The sequence below is a fragment of the Hirundo rustica genome, chromosome 4 (assembly GCF_015227805.2).
Source record: "Hirundo rustica isolate bHirRus1 chromosome 4, bHirRus1.pri.v3, whole genome shotgun sequence".
NCBI lineage: Eukaryota > Metazoa > Chordata > Aves > Passeriformes > Hirundinidae > Hirundo > Hirundo rustica.
In genome coordinates, this window is record NC_053453.1 from 33170227 (window position 1) to 33187807 (window position 17581).

General features: G+C 40.1%; 1 protein-coding gene across 2 annotated transcripts in view; it reads left to right on the forward strand.

Moving 5' to 3' along the window:
• Window positions 1-17581, forward strand: part of MON2 (MON2 homolog, regulator of endosome-to-Golgi trafficking) — a 71815-nt gene that overhangs the window by 9095 nt on the left and 45139 nt on the right. For both annotated transcript variants that reach the window (XM_040061440.2, XM_040061443.2), the window contains exons 2-6: window positions 3872-3935; window positions 7854-7981; window positions 8799-8930; window positions 16717-16846; window positions 17406-17503. In XM_040061440.2, coding sequence (XP_039917374.1) covers window positions 3872-3935; window positions 7854-7981; window positions 8799-8930; window positions 16717-16846; window positions 17406-17503 — 552 coding nt within the window. The remainder of the gene's footprint in view (window positions 1-3871; window positions 3936-7853; window positions 7982-8798; window positions 8931-16716; window positions 16847-17405; window positions 17504-17581) is intronic.

Genomic DNA, 17581 nt, shown 5'->3' on the forward strand with positions numbered 1-17581 from the left:
CTGTCTGTATGCATTGCAATAGAGTTCCAAGATGTCTTGGCCTCTGACAGTTAAATGTTCAAGCATATGCCATGCCATGCCCTTATTCCTTGTGTTACCAAGACAAGTCCCATTCTTGGGCTGCTGGGTAACATGATGATCATGGAGTTAGCTCTAGTGGTATCTCTAGGTAATGTAGATTGCCTGCTGCAGCTGGGTTCAAGAGCTTCCACGATGTCCCAGAAAACAGATTTGAAGAACTGGTGCTTTCTAGATGCACTTACCATTCATGGTGTGGATGGCTTGCCTTTGTGTCATGCTGAATTCACATATAATTGAACAACCCAGTTATCCTAATACCATATGCTATTTATGAGTTATAGATCTTTAAATATATGTACACAGACTACAATGTGGGGAAATTTAACTTGAGAATGTTACCTGAATGTTGGTTCTGCTTGAGGATACATTAAATCTTTCCTTCCCGATTGCCTGAGCAGATATTACCTCCTCTGTTACCAATCAGTGCTTTAGATCCTAAACAAAGTAAAAATTTCCAAAACTCAGGAAAATGCTCACAGCACGTCTAATCGCAGGAAAGCTGAAATTCTTCACTGTTTCAACTGAGAAATCTGTTTAGAGTGGAAGAGTTTTGGATCTGAGAAACTCCTGAAGCTGGGTTTGGAAGTCTCTCTGCATTTCCACATTGTGGCCTCTCATGTGCAGAGAACCGCTGTCTGTAAGGCAGCTGTGATTGTTCTTGTCAGGTTGTACATTCAGAAAGGAACCTTGAGGCCAGGAGACAGATATTATGCACAGACTTCTTTTCACTCTACTTGAAACCACACTGTCCTGATTTTTTTTTTTTTTTTTTTTTTTTTTTTTTTTTTTTTTTTTTTGGTACATAAATTCTCTATTTGCCTTATTTTGATTTCTGTGAAGGATGATTTCCACATAATCAGCAAATACTTGGTAATTTCCAAGGAAGCAGAAGGATGATGGGGCAAGTGTTTGAGCCCAGAGGGTCTTGTTGAATTTTGCTGTGGAATTATTGACTGTTTGATTAAAACCAGATCAAAGTTCTGGAAGAAATTGACTTGAATATGTGCTATCACTGTTAGTCAATTTCTCTTCTTCATCAATATTTCACCTTCCCAGACTGGATGCTGCAGTTGCTTCAGGAGAAACATGAACCAAAACTCAGTAATGGCAGGTGCGTGTTTGAGACATTTTATACCAGTTCATTTCACAGTTATTAAACCAGCAGAATTGGAAATCTAATTGGCTGAAGGTTTTTAGTACATTTAAGCTTTGTTATGTTTCAGGAATTACATATATTTGCTTCTTTTCAAAATAAAGAGAGAACTGACTTGCTTGTTAGACTACTATGAGTTGCGGTGCTAAAGGAAACTGGTAATGTTACATCTAAAATTGGTGATTGCTTTTAAAAACATGGTGCCTTATATTTATGTGAAAGTAAATTATCATATTTGTACCCATAAATACAGACAAAATAATGCTGTCTCTCTCCTTGATTAGTGTTTTATAAGATCCCTTTCTCATCTTGCAGTGTCCTGCAAACTGTTACAGTAATTGAGGTGAATTTGTAAATGTAAAAACTGTCTTTTAATTTACCACTTAAATTGTTGCAATCCAAGCACACTTTTACATTCATATATACAGATTAGAACTGTTTACAGTTGTCATGTTTTCTGTTGGCTATTTGTGATCAGTGGAGTTATTTTTTTATAATGTTGTAATGTTAATTCATTGTCTCTTTTACATATGCAACAGAGTACTTTATTTTTCTTTTGTAGGATATGTGTGGTGTAATTAGTTTCTAACTGTAAACGTTTTTAACTGGGATTCTGAATAGAAACCATAGCATAATGCAAATGATCATACAAATTTCTGTATCTCATGGAGAACAATGCTTATATTCAGCAGTTAGCAGTTGTTTTGTTTTACTTTTTTTTTTTTTTTTTTTTTTTTTTTTAAGTATACTGTTTATATAAAGCCAGCATGGAAACAACTCAGAGCCATTATGTTAGAAAATTTTTATGCAAAGAGCATGGCGTTTGTGAATGCCACTAATATGAGCAGACTTAATATTTCTTTGAATCAGAATGAGTTTGTCACTCCTGGCAAGACAGAAATCAATTGCCAGTATATGTGATTAGTTGTAGTTTAAAGATAATTGAAGCTGGACTGTGACAAATCCTTCATATTAATTAATAGGAACAATGTGTTGTGACAAGAACCCCTCTGATTAGCTGACAGTTTATAACTGAAGAAGAACAGCGTTTGACTTAAATCTCAAGAACTTCAACACATTAATATAATTAAAATAAATGAGAGCTGCATTTGGCACGCCTTATGTTGGTTATGCAAAATATGTATGTTCACGTTGCTCATTTGAGCATGTTGCATTATTAATCAGGCACTGTGGATATTATTTACTTTTTGTTTTCAAAATAAAATAAAAAACTGTGTTTAGAAAATCTTGAATATATATCCAGGATTTTAAGACAGTGTTTAGTCTTCCTGTACTGTTTTGGGAAATAAAAATTTTAAAAAACACAACCAAACAAAAAACACCTCAACTTTACATTTCTCATTTAGTTATTTTGAGAAATATGTACATCAACCCTTAATTAAAATATTTAATTGTGACTTTATACAGTCACCTTAACCTGACTTCGTGTGAAATCTTGTTGGAATAATGTTCTGATGGAGAGGGAATACTAGTACTTGGTTAAATTTCATGTAGTATTGTTTTCATATTTCTGCTGTCAAAGCTTCTCTGCTTCTCTAATTGTTTTATGAGGTGACAGCACACATCTTTAAACAGTATTATCAGAGGAAAAATAGAAACGTTTAGTGTGGAAAGCGCACAGAAATACAAAGCTGAAATAAAAGGGAAAGTGTGCTTTTGAATTTGCAGAACAGTATTTTCCAGCGATTTGCATCCAGTCATTTGGGAAAACCTGTTGCATTTGTTTTGATTTATTCAATTCTTCCCAGAGGCTTACATTGTATTAATGAAATTAAGAAATGGAAAGGCACAATGTACAATTTATCTTTTGGGTTTTGTGCACAAAGCTTTCAGAAGTCAGTTTTCAGTTTGCTTGAAATGCAAAGCTTCAATGTTACGTTTCCAGTTTGGCTTGGTTTCCATTAGAGAACGTGACTTGAGCGATGTCTGCAGGGAGGTGTTTGTTGGCATTGAAGAGGCAGTTGCTGTTCCCCTGCCATGTCTGATGTCCTGGCTGGGCTGGACAGCCCTGCTTGTCACCTGGCCGTGCTGTGCCCACTCAGCCCCCAGCCCGCAGCCCTGGCCCTGCTGAAGCAGTGTGCGAGGGAGAAGGATGATGCTGCTGCTCTGCCAAGTCGTGCTTGTGGGGAAAGGGGAGGAACTGGTGCTGTGAGCTGTATGGCATGCTGGGAAGAACAGAGAGTATTGTTAGAAAGTTACCTTCATGGCACTACCCTGGGAAGACTTGCACAGGACATTTGGGAGCCAGAATCCAGGGGGAAGATGGGTTTAATTTTTATACTAGTAGTTTGAAACTGTATAGAGGCTATATAGCAGTGTTTATGCTTACTAGTGATTGGGGTTTTTTTTTTTTTTCATTCATAAGACTGGAAAGTAATACAATGAGAATCATGATTTCTAAAGATTCTGAATATAACCCTTCCTGTGGAATTCTAGAAAGGAATTCCAGCAGCTACAAAAATTTCACTTCTGCATTAGCTCTGCTGGCAGAAACCACTGCAAACACCTTTCTTGCTCTGAGAGTATACCTTTTTATTCATCTACAATATTTTTTGTTTCTTTGCAGATACTGATGTATGATATAGCATCTAAACGACATGTTTTCTTTTCTTCCAGGCTGCTGAATCAGGAATAATAAAAGTGAAAACAATAGCTGCACGGAACACAGATATTTTGGCAGGTAATTATTTGCTCTGCAATGGGAAAAATAAAGCTGAGTTACAGATCAAAATGTTAAAAAGATGTCTTGGATATGTCTAATAATACTGCATGTCTTTTAGTGTGTGCTCTATTGTTGATGCTTTATTTTTGGGCACCTAGCAGAAAATCCAGTAGGATAGAAGTGTTTTGGCTCTACTTGTTTCTTGTTAGTGCTATTAGGATGCTGAGGAAGGGCTCCATTTTCAGTTAATGCTCTACAAAAATAATCATCCACTTAGAAAAATAACATGAAATACTTAGACCCTACATTCTCTGTTTTAGTTGCTGTGGTTGAGTGCTCTGTGTGGAATTCTGCAGCATGATCCACATTTATGTATTTGTCCAGCCTGTGGGGACTTATAACTGTCAGGCAAAAATCCATCTTTATCTGAGACAAGGTCATTCAATTTAAGATGTTCCAATGCCTTGAGGGATGGGACATATCTTGTGAGCTGCAGCTTTGTAAGTGCTTTAAACAGTATCTCTTGACTGTCTTCAGCTTTATAAAGTTGGTTTCTTGCCAGTTGCTGCTAAAACCCTTGGCCAGATTTGAATGTCCCTGCATTAATACTTGAGTGTCTACCTCAGATGTTATCAAAATCCTTGAAATGCTAGATTGTTTGGAAGGTGCAGTAAAATAGCTGCAAACCATTTCTTGTCTTGAGGTATGTAAATCTGATATTGTTAAGGAGGCATTTTCTAGGATTATTTGAATTAACAGACCCACTCCTCAGTATTTCCCTTTAATGCCTCTTTTTAATTTATTTTCTTTGTTTTTACTGCTGTCATGAATGCTGACATAAGTGGGAAAAGTATGCCAGGTAATGTCAGCTATATAAAAAAGGGAAACACAGTACACAGACGAAAAAGGGAAAGCAGTAGTTAGCCATTTGGGAAGCTGTCAACATAGTACTGCATAAAGAAGTTCGTATTTTAGAAAGCTAGTTTCTAATCCTGCAGAATTCTCTGGTTTTTGGTTTTCAAAGGGAAGAGATAGCAAAGATCATTAAATTTGGTAATGGATGGCAGTCTTTGTTTTCATCTTTTTGAGGAAACGCTTTCTCGGAGTTGGTAAAATTTTTAAAATCATTTTCTCTTGGAAAGTTTAAGGTAGAATGTACTTAGTATTTAGTTCATTCAAAAAAACTGCACAAATTTGTTAAGAGGTTTGGGAAACTAGCAGGTCCTAAAAGTTATTTTGATTAGTTAATCTTTGCTAATAGGATAATAACTTTTTCCTCCTCTGTTCTGCAGTTTTGTACTGGGAAAATGTACTTTGCTTGCACTATATCCTAAAATTCCACAGTTAAAGCATAATGTCGTTAAACAGACTCAGTTTTTTATGAACTACTGTATTTTTTGAGGTATTAATTATAAGCTGATCTTATATATAAGTTAGTGTCAAGAGATGGTCTAGTTCATATTAAAATCTTTGGAAGAAAAATAATGTATACTAGTACATATACTTTGTAGCTGCAAAATGCTACAATACAATTGTGAAATCTAGTGGATACTTTTTGACTGCTAGATGATTTAGCAATATGAGACATTCTAGTAATACAAATAAATATTTTGATCAGGATATGGGGGTTTTTAAATAATTTGATGTAAACTGTCATTTCACTAATATAGATAAGAACAACTGTATCAGATTGAATAAGCTGACATGATGCTTTCTTGAATAATTTCATTGTGTAGGACTGTAATTTTTAAGAAAAAAGATACAAGCTTAGAATCTTTATTAAAATCTTTGTTATTTTTGGTGGGATATGTTTAACCTGCCAGAACTTTGAGGTCATTGATCTAACTTCTTTCTTTCTCTTGGAAAAGTTAAGTTGAACATTTTTGGCAGTGTGTACATGCTTTATTATTTATTTATAAGAATTTGAGAAATTCCAGAGGAGGAGAAAACTTTAAATCACAGGAGATAAATTTGAGAAATTATTTCCATGTGGCTTTGAGATGTGCAAAATCTTATGGTTTAGGAGTTCTTCTAAAAAATCAATTACAATCTTGCTGATGAAATGAACTGGTAAGTTATACTCTCCAAAAACTTCTCATTTGTTATGGTTCAGTAACACAGATTCCTTTTTTAATATATTCTGCCATAAATTGGTAACTAAATGAAGGCAGATCTTGCAATAATAAATTCATTGTGCATTTTAAGACCAAAGCTAATACAGTCACAGCATCCCATGTTCACAGAATATTCTGAGTTTGAAGGAATCATCAGAGTTTAGCTCCAGACCCTCTAAACAGGAAAGTCCCAAGAATCGCTCCATGTGCCTGGTTGCTATAAAATCAGATGGGTACCAAAGCAGATCTACAAAACATTAATTTTTCAGCTTCATAAATTAAAATATTTGTATAGATTCTGTTGTTAGATTGCTGGTTTTAATGGATTATAGAAGAAAGTACTGTAAAAGGCTAAATTTATTCTTTGTCTTGTTATTTATTAATTCATGCCATTTTTGCCATTCAGAACTGTATGTTGAGTCTCATGTTAAGGATAATATTTTGTGGTATCTTTTTGCTTGCTTTTTTCTGCTTGATGGTTAGAATTTAGTGGCAGTTCAAAAATGGCAACTGGACATAGAGCCTGTACCTGCTCTGAAGGGGCTGATGAAACTGCACTGTGTGTTGATATCACCCTGTAAGAACTATTATCTTATAGAAAAGTTGGCATCCATAATTTATAATAGCCTATCCTTTTCGTAGAAACTTCGGAGTCAGCTAGTGTTTCAGTTGGAAAATATCACTAAAATATATTTTTGTAGTTTTAACTTGCTTAATTTTTTTTTTCCAAATTAGCTGTAGCGATGCTTAGTCATATAGATCATGTTTGCATTTTTGTGTGAGAATGTATTTTTTCTTTGTGGTAACTATTGTCCTCTGAAAAGCATGTGAAACTTTTCATGAATACATTTCTTCTCTTACATGTAGACTAAAACACAGTGTATGACATTCAGTCATTAAGAACACACATTGAACTTTCAACTCTGAGGAATTTTTTAGTATCTGAAATGGTAGTGAGTGGCTAAGATCTTAGAAGTTTCCATGAATCAACAACACTCATCAGTCAGAGCCATGCTTTCCTTTTATATCTTTAATATTTTTGTATTTTAAAATTCTATTGTCTCAGATTTCTTGAATTACTTTTATGGGAAAAAACTGCTTTAAATGCCAGTGTAGAATGTCATATTTATTATGAAGCTTTTTCTCCTTAACAAAAAAAAAAAGAAAAAAAAAAAAAGAAAAAAAAAGAAAAAAAAGAGAGAGAGAGATGGGATAAGGGAAGTTTTTGGAAACTCGTTTTCTCCTGGCAAAAGTCCATTTTAAGAAGCTACCCTTTGTCACTAAAACGCGATTTGACAAATTCACAGCCAGGTGAACATTCCCTGGATGCAAACAGTCCAGTCTCTTTCTCCTCCTGTTTTGCCAGTGGCAGTTTGCTCTTCCCCTTCCTGCCCTGTGCATTGGAACGTCGCTCTGTGCCACCCTGTGTTGCTTCCTGCATTAGGTACTGAGGTGAAGCAGAGCAGGACAGTGCTACCAGCCTGAGACTGATTCCTGTGGCATGGCCAGGGAAAGCTCTTGGGTTGGCAGAACCTTACACCTTCTTGCTAACCACATGGACTCTTAAGTGGATGGTTTGGATTTGGAAAGTCATTTGAGTGTGTAAGGGAGAAGGTACTTGGAATCTGAGCCTTGGCCAGGGTAATTTTGGAAATGAGCTGTGTCACCCCAGTGTCTGTCTTCACTTCCCCTGTGGTCCATCTGTAAATCCTAGATTTCTAGGACTGGAGATTGCTTTTTGTTTATAGGTATGATGAACAATTTTTGCACTGTATATTTCAAAGTACTAAACATTGACTGCTTCCATCTTTCTCTTTGAAAGCATTGAAAGAGAACAGCTCAGAGGTGGTTCAGCCTTTTCTGATGGGTTGTGGAACAAAAGAACCAAAGATCACTCAGCTGTGTCTAGCAGCCATACAGAGGCTCATGTCTCATGAAGTTGTTTCAGAGGTAAGAGCGATCTTTATACAAAAACGTAAGTATTTCAAAGTGAGAAATACAGACCTCAAACGGAAGGTGCATGTGTTGTTTTAGGAGGCTCTTTATATTATAATGAACATAGGCCACAAAATATTTTACTCATATCTTGTTTTTCAGTAATTTAAAGGAAAAACTTTTACACCATAGGAAAAAAAAAAAGAGAGAGGAGAAAAAAAAAAAAGGTGAGGCAGTATTAGTAACCTTTAGAAGGAAATACATGAAAATTGAATCCAGCTCATTTAATTCACATTCTTACACTGCAGGAACTGAACATGTAAGGAATCTTGTGCATCCACAAAATATACTCTGTGCAATAACTTTATTGTGCCTTTGTTACATTTTATTTTTTAAAATAAGGTAAACTGGATGCACATTTTCTGCAGCAGTAGATGTCATGATATATTATGGTACTGCATATATAGTGTGTTAGGAAGCTGATGAAAATAGTAGTGCTTGCATAATGTAAGATTACACTGTTTTCTGTCTGAGTGAATTCTGAGGGTAAAATCTATTTTTACTGTGGCTTCCATATTTCCAAGTAGAAAATTTAGTACAGGCTTTAATTTGTACTGCATATTAAGACATTTCTGTTGTCAATTCTTTAAAAATACTTTGTGAAGCTTGTGACAATGAAATTGGCTTTATATTGTCAATGAAGTCCGGCGGTATAGACAAATATGCACATTCAGTTGTGATATGCCTTTATGACAGTGATGTTCTTACATGTGTACACAACATACCAGTACATAAATATTGTAATAGGTGACAAAAATTTATTTCTTTGTAGGCTGCAGCAGGAAACATTATTAATATGCTTTGGCAATTGATGGAGAACAGTCTTGAAGAACTTAAATTGCTCCAGACAGTTCTTGTACTTCTAACAACCAATACAGTTGTGCATGACGAAGCACTGTCCAAGGTAAGAATTTGTTGGTGTCAACTATAGAATTTAAAACATCCAAGAGGAAAAATGGGGAAATTTTACACATGAAGTATGTGAAAACAATGAACAAGGAAGAATCTTTCTTCATTCTATTATGTTCCTATTGTTTTTATGACTAGACTCTAAAATGGGATTTCTTTTAGCTTCCTTTTCCATGTGTTTTGTAATTCCTGCACAATAATACATTTCTGACTTAATAGGAACTTGACATAAAAATACTAAACCAATGCCTGTCCTTCTTACCTGTTAAAATCGGTGGATGTTTTTGAACTGGAATCAGAGAAGATAGCACAGTGTAAACTCACTGACGGAGAAAATGTTAAAAGAAGCTGCCTTCCACCCTGTCTTAAAATCTTTTGAAAACAATCCAGTTATTGCACTTTCAGTAATAAGTTTGTGTCTTAGTTTAAATATTAAACATTTTGGATATTATGTTTCAACTAAAACAAAAAATAAGGGCCCAGTCCATTTTAATTTAAATTATAAGATACTTCTCTTTGAAGAAGCAACATGTTTACCCATCTGTGAATTGTGAAACTATGCTTATTAAGTTTCTCTTCTATATTAAATTGTAGAAAATTGGTTTTTGCCAGTGTGCTGGCTTGAAGGCAAAACCAGCGAGAGACTCCAAGTCAGAAAAAACAATTTAATAGGAGAGGAAAAAAAGTAAAATAAAATAAAACACATGCAATGGTACAAAAGATCACTGACAGAGTCAGAATACAACCTGAAACCGTGGTGGTGGCAGTCCAGATGAAGTGGTCTTGTTGAAGCAGTGTTCTTGCAGAAAGGTCTGGTCGCTCTTGTCCTCTGGGAGTCCAGTGGGTAAGGCTGCCTGTGCTCTCCCAAGGCCCCGATTATATCCAGGTGGGAATGCTTGGCTCCTCCCCCTGGGCGGAGCATCTCACAATGGACTGATATCATTTTATCAGTTTTTGCAATGGGTCCTTGATTGCCTATTAAACAGAGATAGCTCCTGGGGAGAGTTATCTATGAGTCATGCAGGACGGTATTGATGGGCCATTAACAGAAGATAGTCTGGAGGGAGGGGGCACGGGAAACAGTGGTGCACAACAACATTTCATGTAGATGGTGATAGAATACATACTTTGGGCACATTTTACATTGTAACCTAGGACATAATCCACCCCTTATTCTATGACCATCTACATTATACCTAAATTAATACATTCTTACAGCTAGATAGATAAATATACACATATACAGAATGAAACCCTACACTCAGTTCTCACTTAAAATTAGGTCTCCCTGTGGTACACAACGGGTTTCCCCATCTTTCTGCATTACCCACCAAGTGGAACCAGGTCCTTGAGCAAAAACAATCCCACGGATGGGTCTGCCTTTGCTTGATGTGGGATTAATCCAAACAGTTTTTCCTAAGATGCCTTTCATGTGTACCACAGGGACTTTATCTCCATCCACTGTGTGCAAGGGTTCAGACTGGGCAGGACCAGCTCGATTGATTGACCCTCGAGTGTTGACCATCCAGGTGGCCTTTGCTAAATTCAGTTCCCAATTTTTGAAAGTCCCCCCACCGAGCGCCTTCAGGGTAGTCTTAAGTAACCCATTGCACCTTTCAACTTTCCCGGCAGCTGGTGCATGATAAGGGATGTGATATATCCATTCAATGCCATGTTCTCTAGCCCAGGTGTTTATAAGGCCGTTCTTGAAATGGGTCCCATTGTCTGACTCGATTCTCTCAGGAGTGCCATGTCTCCACAAGACCTGCTTTTCAAGGCCTAAGATAGTATTCCGAGCAGTAGCATGAGGTACAGGGTAGGTCTCTAACCATCCAGTGGTGGCTTCCACCATAGTTAGCACATAGCGCTTGCCTTGGCGGGTTTGGGGAAGGGTGATGTAGTCAATCTGCCAGGCCTCCCCATACCTGTACTTCAACCATCGTCCACCGTACCACAGAGGCTTTACCCGCTTGGCCTGTTTGATTGCAGCGCAGGTCTCACAGTTGTGGATGACCTGTGAGATGTTGTCCATAGTAAGGTCCACCCCTCGGTCACGGGCCCATCGGTATGTTGCATCTCTCCTCTGATGACTAGACGCATCATGGGCCCAACGGGCTAAGAATACTTCTCCCTTGTGTTGCCAGTCTAGATCCACCTGTGATACTTTCACTTTGGCGGCTTTGTCCACCTGCTCGTTGTTGTGATGCTCTTCATTAGCCTGACTCTTGGACACATGTGCGTCCACGTGTCGAACCTTAACGGTCAGCTTCTCTACTCGGGCGGCGATGTCTTGCCAAATCTCAGCAGCCCAGATGGGTTTCCCTCTGCGCTGCCAATTGGCCTTTTTCCAGCGGTTCAGCCATCCCCACAGAGCATTAGCTACCATCCACGAGTCGGTGTAGAGATAGAGTCTTGGCCACTTCTCTCATTCGGCAATATCTAAAGCTAGCTGGATGGCTTTAAGTTCTGCAATTTGACTTGATCCACTTTGTCCTTCAGTAGCTTGTGCAACTCGTCGTGTGGGGCTCCATACTGCAGCCTTCCATTTCCGGTTAGCGCCTACAATTCGACAGGAACCGTCAGTGAAAAGGGCATATTGTCTTTCAGTCTCTGGTAGCTCGTTATACGGTGGGGCTTCCTCGGCACGTGTCACTTGTTCTTCCTCTTCTTCAAAAGATAGTCCAAAAGTCTCACCTTCAGGCCAGTTAGTTATAATTTCTAGAATCCCAGGGCGATTCGGGTTTCCAATACGGGCGCGCTGTGTGATGAGGGCAATCCATTTGCTCCATGTGGTGTCAGTGGCATGATGCGTGGAAGGAACCTTTCCCTTGAACATCCATCCCAGCACTGGTAGTCGAGGTGCCAAAAGCAGCTGCGTTTCAGTGCCAATTACTTCTGAGGCAGCTTGAAGTCTTTCATAGGCGGCTAAGATTTCCTTCTCTGTGGGAGTGTAGTTGGCTTCAGATCCTCTGTAGCTTCGGCTCCAGAATCCCAGTGGTCGGCCCCGAGTCTCCCCAGGCACCTTCTGCCAAAGGCTCCAAGACAGGCCATTGTTCCCGGCTGCTGAGTAGAGCATGTTCTTCACCTCTGGTCCCGTCCTCACTGGGCCAAGGGCTACTGCATGAGCGATCTCCTGCTTGATCTGGGCAAAGGCTTGCTGCTGTTCAGGGCCCCAGTGGAAATCGTTCTTCTTGCGGGTGACCAGGTAGAGAGGGCTCACAATCTGGCTGTACTCAGGAATGTGCATCCTCCAGAAACCTATGGCACCTAGGAAAGCTTGTGTCTCCTTCTTGCTGGTCGGTGGGGACATGGCGATGATCTTATTGATGACCTCAGTGGGAATCTGCCGCCGTCCATCTTGCCACTTTACTCCCAGGAACTGGATTTCTTGGGCCGGTCCCTTCACTTTACTTCGCTTAATGGCAAAACCAGCTTTCAGCAGAATCTGGATGATCTTTTCTCCTTTCTCAAAGACTTCCCCTGCTGTGTTCCCCCATACAATGATGTCATCAATGTACTGTAAATGTTCAGGAGCCTCACCTTTTTCCAGTGCAGTCTGGATCAGTCCATGGCAGATGGTGGGGCTGTGTTTCCACCCCTGGGGCAGTCGGTTCCAGGTGTACTGTATGCCCTTCCAGGTGAAGGCAAACTGGGCCCTGCACTCTGCTGCCAAAGGAATGGAGAAGAAGGCATTGGCAATATCAATGGTCGCATACCACTTTGCTGCCTTGGACTCTAGCTCGTACTGAAGCTCCAACATGTCTGGCACAGCAGCACTTAGTGGTGGGGTGATTTCATTCAGAGCACGGTAATCCACAGTCAGTCTCCATTCTCCACTGGACTTACGCACTGGCCATATAGGGCTGTTGAAAGGTGAACGAGCCTTGCTGACCACCCCTTGGCTCTCCAGTTTCCGAATCATCTCATGGATAGGAGTCACAGAGTCTCTATCGGTGCGGTATTGCCGTCGGTGTACTGTTGTTGTGGCGATTGGTACCTGTTGTTCTTCAACTCTTAGTAGTCCCACAGCACAGGAGTCATCTGAGAGACCAGGCAAGGTACTCAGTTGTCTGATGTCTTCTGTCTCTACAGCAGCTATCCCAAAAGCCCAGCGATATCCTTTTGGATCTTTGAAGTATCCATTTCTGAGGTAGTCTATGCCAAGGATGCATGGGGCCTCTGGGCCAGTCACGATGGGGTGTTTTTGCCATCCACTCCCGGTTAAACTCACTTCGGCCTCCAATACAGTCAGCTGCTGGGACCCTCCTGTCACTCCAGAAATAGAAATGGATTCTGTTCCTACATACCTTGATGGCATCAGGGTACATTGGGCACCAGTGTCAACCAAAGCCGTATATTTTTGTGGGTCAGATGTGCCAGGCCATCGGATCCACACAGTCCAATAGATCCGATTGTCCCTTTCCTCTACCTGGCTAGAGGCAGGGCCCCCCTATTCTTGGTCATGGTACACGTTGCTTTCTTCCTGTAAATATGTTCCTGAGGTCCCTTCAAGTGGATCAGTCATATCATTCTTCTTATACTGTCTGGGGTTCTGTGCCTTTGAGACTGGAGCAATGTTGGCTCTAGATGAGCTCTTCGTGGTAGGTGTCTCTCTCTTCAGTTCACGTACCCGGGCTGCTAAGGAGGAGGTGGGTTTTCCATCCCAATTCCTCATGTCTTCTCCATGTTCCCGAAGAAAAGACCAGAGGTTACCCCGTGGAGTGTATGCTCTCTCCCTGGCTGGTGGGTACCTGCTCCTAATGGCAGAGACTCTTGTTGGTTCTGGCGAGATGTGGTAAATTTCTTCCTTAAGTTCCTTTTTTAGTTTCTGATGGCCCTCTTCAATCAAGCTCCGGACTTGCTCAGCCAGCCTTGTTTCCACAGATGAGACATGGGTACGAAATGGGGCGGTGACAGTATCCTCGTAAATTCTTAGTTTATTGACCAAGACGCCCACCTTGTCCTCACCTTCCCTCCATTGCAGCGTTGCCAGGTAACGGGAGTACATCTCTGGTCCAAGCCGTGCAAATCTCAACCACATCTGCGATGTGCACTGGACATCATCTGGGCTTTTAGGAAATCTCTCGTCTTCTGAGAAAATGATCTCCAGCACAGCCAATTCCCTCAGGCATCGGGTACCTTGTTCCATTGTGCTCCATTTTCCTTGGTGCACCTGGAGGTCTTCTTTACAAAGGTATCTGTTCCTCACACTTGTTAGCAGTCTCCGCCAGAGGCTGAGAGTTTGTTGGGTTCTCCCGATCCCCTGGTCAATGACCACATCCCGAGACAGCGATCCCAGTTGCCTGGCCTCACTTCCATCCAGAATGGTGTCATTGGCTGCAGCGTCCCAGATGCGGAGCAGCCAGGTCAGGATGGACTCGTTTGTCTGGCGGGTGAATTCCCTCCGCAGGTCACGCAGTTCACCCAGGGATAGAGAGCGGGTGATGATCTCTGGCTCTGTCTCTTCTGCTGGGTGCGAAGGTCCTGCCACATCCTCATCAGTCATTATGCGGACTGATTTGCTCTTTGATTTCTTCTTCTGAACAGGGGCAACTGCCACTGGTTTAGGTTGTTCTGCTTCGGTGACAGTTTGTGTGGAGATGCTGATGGCACTTTTGGTTTCTTTCTCCTCTGTGACAGCTTGTGTAGACACTGACACTGTTGCTTTGGTTTTGGTTCCTTTCTCCTCTGTGATGGTCTGAGTAGATGCAGAAACTGTTGCTTTGTTTTTGGTTCCTTTCTCTTCTGTGATGGTCTGAGTAGATGCAGAAACTGTTGCCTTGTTTTTGGTTCTTTTCTCTTCTGTGACAGTCTGCATAGATGCGGTTCCTGTTTCCTCTACGACAGTTTGTGTAGACACGGATGCCGTTGTTTTGCATTTGTTTCTTTTTCCCTCCTCCTCAAGGAGACGCTGCACCACCCCATGTAGTGTTTGATTTCTAAACATGGTGCAGGCTGTGCAGAGAAGGCAAAGCAGAACTAACAACAATATTATGCTGTCCTTGGCACCTAGAGAGAACTCAATACTTTTGAAAACTGCTGTGCCATACCTAAAAGACTGGAAAAAAATCATTCTTTACCCCTCCCCACAGGGGCTGGGTGCGATTATTGAGAGCCCAGATGTAGCATTCTGGACCAGGACAAGAACACAAAATAGAGTATATATTCCGAATGATGCTCATTGCCTCAGAGGTTATCATACAATAAACATAATAGACCAATACAGCAATTCTGGTACCATACCCTGGTCTACACATGAGCATTAAGACCGGCAAATACTGCCCCATGTGTGGGAAAATGTAGAGAGCTAGGTATAAGATATATGAAAGCATGTTGAGCATCATAGCGGACAGCTGTTTCTTTTTTCCTCACTACAAAATTGTAATTCTGACTTTTCTCAGTACCTCGTGCCCCACGTTGGGCGCCAAAATATATGTGCTGGCTTGAAGGCAAAACCAGCGAGAGACTCCAAGTCAGAAAAAACAATTTAATAGGAGAGGAAAAAAAGTAAAATAAAATAAAACACATGCAATGGTACAAAAGATCACTGACAGAGTCAGAATACAACCTGAAACCGTGGTGGTGGCAGTCCAGATGAAGTGGTCTTGTTGAAGCAGTGTTCTTGCAGAAAGGTCTGGTCGCTCTTGTCCTCTGGGAGTCCAGTGGGTAAGGCTGCCTGTGCTCTCCCAAGGCCCCGATTATATCCAGGTGGGAATGCTTGGCTCCTCCCCCTGGGCGGAGCATCTCACAATGGACTGATATCATTTTATCAGTTTTTGCAATGGGTCCTTGATTGCCTATTAAACAGAGATAGCTCCTGGGGAGAGTTATCTATGAGTCATGCAGGACGGTATTGATGGGCCATTAACAGAAGATAGTCTGGAGGGAGGGGGCACGGGAAACAGTGGTGCACAACAACATTTCATGTAGATGGTGATAGAATACATACTTTGGGCACATTTTACATTGTAACCTAGGACAGCCAGACACAAATTGCATGGTCAAGTTTCAGTCAAGCTGTTGTAAGATTTTAAACTAATGTGGCAATATCATCTGAGTAGAGTCCACAAATCACAGACATGGAAGAGAGGCAAAAGAAAATAGCCAGGTGTGGTTGAGATTCTTGAAAGTGCAGGAACACCGTATACGGACAGAAGAACAAGAAACACAGGTTTCACTACACATACAGATGTTAATTTTCTAAATTCGTTATAAAACAGGTAAGTATTAGACTATGAGTTTGTTAGGTAATAACAAAATCCAGTGGGAAAAAGTATTCAGGTCACTGCCAGCACAATGACACTTTGAAATGCATGTCTTAGGAATAATAGCAGTCAAGGCAACATGATTTTGAAAGTATTGTGAGTCAGTGTGGGAGAGGAATGACATTTTAACTTTGGAATTGACTGACTTTTCTGTGATTAACCTTACAATCCTAATGTCCTTTTGGCATTAATATTCATACCAGTTCTTCTGTGTGATGATTACTGTATATTCTCTGTATGATGACTGCAATTTTATTGGCACATTGTAATGTGTTCAGTTAATACCACTTTTTAGTTGCCTTTGGGGAGGATTACTAAAGAGTTTTTTGGCTAGGATAATACATAAAACGTATTCTGGATCTTCAAACTTTTTTTTTTTTTTTTGGACAACCTTTTAGCAAACTGTAGCAGAAAGCATTCCTCAATCCATGAACCTTCTTGACTCTTAGCTAAAAGATGAAATATGTTGTTGTAAGGTGATATTTTTTCTGGTTTTTTTCTGGTTTTTCCTTTCAGGCAATTGTACTTTGCTTTCGATTGCACTTCACAAAAGATAATATCACAAATAACACTGCGGCAGCTACGGTGCGGCAGGTAGTTACTGTTGTGTTTGAGAGAGTGGTTGCTGAAGATGAACGATACAAAGGTGGGCATACTGCTTACTCAGCTTGCTTTTATTTACCTTCTTTTTTGACACATATCAGACATTTCTCTTTCAGATAAAGAAGTAGTAAAATGTCAATAGATGTTATGAAAAAGTCACAGACATCATTAATTTTAACTGTCTTTTATACACTTACTTGTATTTAAAGGAGATTAAATCCTTCGCCATTGTGTCAGTCCAATTCAGTGCAACAATATATAAAACCTAGAAATTTTTTTTCAAGCTGTGAGAACTGGTCTTCAGGTTAGTTCTGTAAAGGGATTTGAGGTGAGGGTGTCATTTATGGTGCAGGTACCATAGATTACTGAGTGGGAAATACATGGCAGTAGTAGTTTTGAAGAGGATCTTGGAAAACAGTGCTTGGTATTGATGATCTTTGGTAGTCAATGTAATGTTTGTGTCTGTAGACATGATAAGTTGCAGAAAAATTACCTGACCATTCTCATGGAATATTCCTGTAAGAACACTTAATGCGTACTTGATTTTTAACAGTTCCTTTGTTCACAAACTTTGTTTTGGTTTGTTTTGTTTTTTTGCACAGATGCTGTTGACCAGCCAGCTGCAGTTCAAGGAAATAGTAATAGAAGATCTGTCAGTACACTGAAGCCGTGTGCTAAGGATGCATATATGCTTTTTCAGGTAGTTGGGGAGCATATATTTATGCATTTGCAGTTAAGATGAGGTGCTTCTACATCTCTTTAAGAAATTTCAAAAATT